The sequence below is a fragment of the Sinocyclocheilus anshuiensis genome, unplaced genomic scaffold, assembly GCF_001515605.1.
Source record: "Sinocyclocheilus anshuiensis isolate Anshui unplaced genomic scaffold, SAMN03320099.WGS_v1.1 C32804913, whole genome shotgun sequence".
Taxonomy (NCBI): domain Eukaryota; kingdom Metazoa; phylum Chordata; class Actinopteri; order Cypriniformes; family Cyprinidae; genus Sinocyclocheilus; species Sinocyclocheilus anshuiensis.
In genome coordinates, this window is record NW_015620173.1 from 1 (window position 1) to 1495 (window position 1495).

The 1495-nt window shown below is 37.7% G+C and overlaps 1 protein-coding gene across 1 annotated transcript; it reads right to left on the reverse strand.

Annotated features, from left to right (window-relative positions):
• Positions 1–386: 386 nt before the first annotated feature.
• Positions 387–1491, reverse strand: LOC107683009 (cryptochrome-1-like; the record flags this gene model as incomplete). The annotated part of the gene is made up of 3 exons (XM_016479103.1): positions 387–639; positions 1088–1230; positions 1417–1491. Coding segments are annotated over 3 exons (438 nt in total), but the record flags the coding sequence as incomplete, so codon positions are not given.
• Positions 1492–1495: the final 4 nt, after the last annotated feature.

Genomic DNA, 1495 nt, shown 5'->3' on the forward strand with positions numbered 1-1495 from the left:
AAAAAAAAAAAAAAAAAAACAGAGCTTTCAGCTCATATGTAAATTGCGCAAGCTTACTTCACAATATTAGATAGAAAGATCAGAAAAAGCCCACATACACTAGCCCACAGACCCTCCCCTCAAAAGAAATCAGGATAGGAGTGGTCGAAAGTGGACAGAAGAGATGGATTAAAAAACCAGGTGTGAACAGGAACGTGTCTCCTTTGTATAATTGTGATCCGATCGGATCAACCAAAACGTATCTTATACCAGGTGTAAACAGGGCCAATAGCTACCAGCAACTGATTCGTTACAAACACTGTTCAAAATATGTTTTGTGTTCAACAAAAGAAAGAAATTTATACATATTTGGAACAACCTGAGGGTGTGTGAATGATTTTTTTTAAATCTTCATTTTTGGGTGAACTATCCCTTTAAACTCAACAGATAAAGCTCTTTATCTCATTCAGCTCACCTAGTTCTTCCAGCGATGGCACACCATATTTGTCCCCATGGTCTTCAGAGACAGGTGTGACGCAGGAGCCCATAATAGTGTTGGAGAGGGTTTCCACTGGCATCTCTGGCGGGTCCATTCGGCTGATCAGAGTCTGGAAATGTTTGTAAGTGAGGGGAGGCTGACCACCATTTAGTTCAATGATCCTGAAATGATGTAGAGGGTAAAGTGTCAGGGTCTTCCTGTTTGCCACCATCCTTCCCACATGTACAATTCACATGCATTAAAACTCTTATTTTAAGATAGTGAGACAGCAATTTCTCTATGTTCTTTCAAGAATTTAATGCAACAACTAGCAAATAAATAGCAAAATTAATGGTGCAGCTGACATTAGATATTAAACAGGTTGAGAATATTAAAGCTGAAGGTTGCCATTTTTAAAAATAAATGTATATCAAACATGCTTCCTGAACTCTCTTCAAATGTCATTTGGTTGAACAAAGGTTACTGTGTCAGGCTAGTAGGATGCCAGAGTCAAACCTTTTTGAAAAATCAACCTATAAATGGATTACTTATAGTTGCACATTAAGCAGGTATAGGAAACATCAAAAACTTTACATTTTAGATTTAAGGAAATAAGCTTATCAAGCTTACTTATCAATGTTGTAAAGGGTGTGTGAAATCTTGACTATGACTTCAACCCCAGCCTCCATCGCAAGCTTTTTAATAGCTGCATCCCTCTCCTTTCCAAACGGTTCTGAGTCATACTCGAAGGTCAACCTGGATATTTTCCATTCCTGTAGGAAAAGATCACAAACACTGGATAGTTACTCAAAAAAGTTAATGCAGTGGATTAAACTAAATTGGAATGTGTGTCTTTCAGAAACGCTCATGAGATCAGACGAATGAAAGAAATACTGTAAGTGCTTTTGTGATACCATATTCAAGGATTGATAGCGGTATTTTAAACTAAAGTATTTTACCTTGAAAAGGCGTGGAAATACATTGGCTGGTTGACCTCGGATGACAAAAAGGCGGGAATTGAGTTTTCTTAGATTGGAA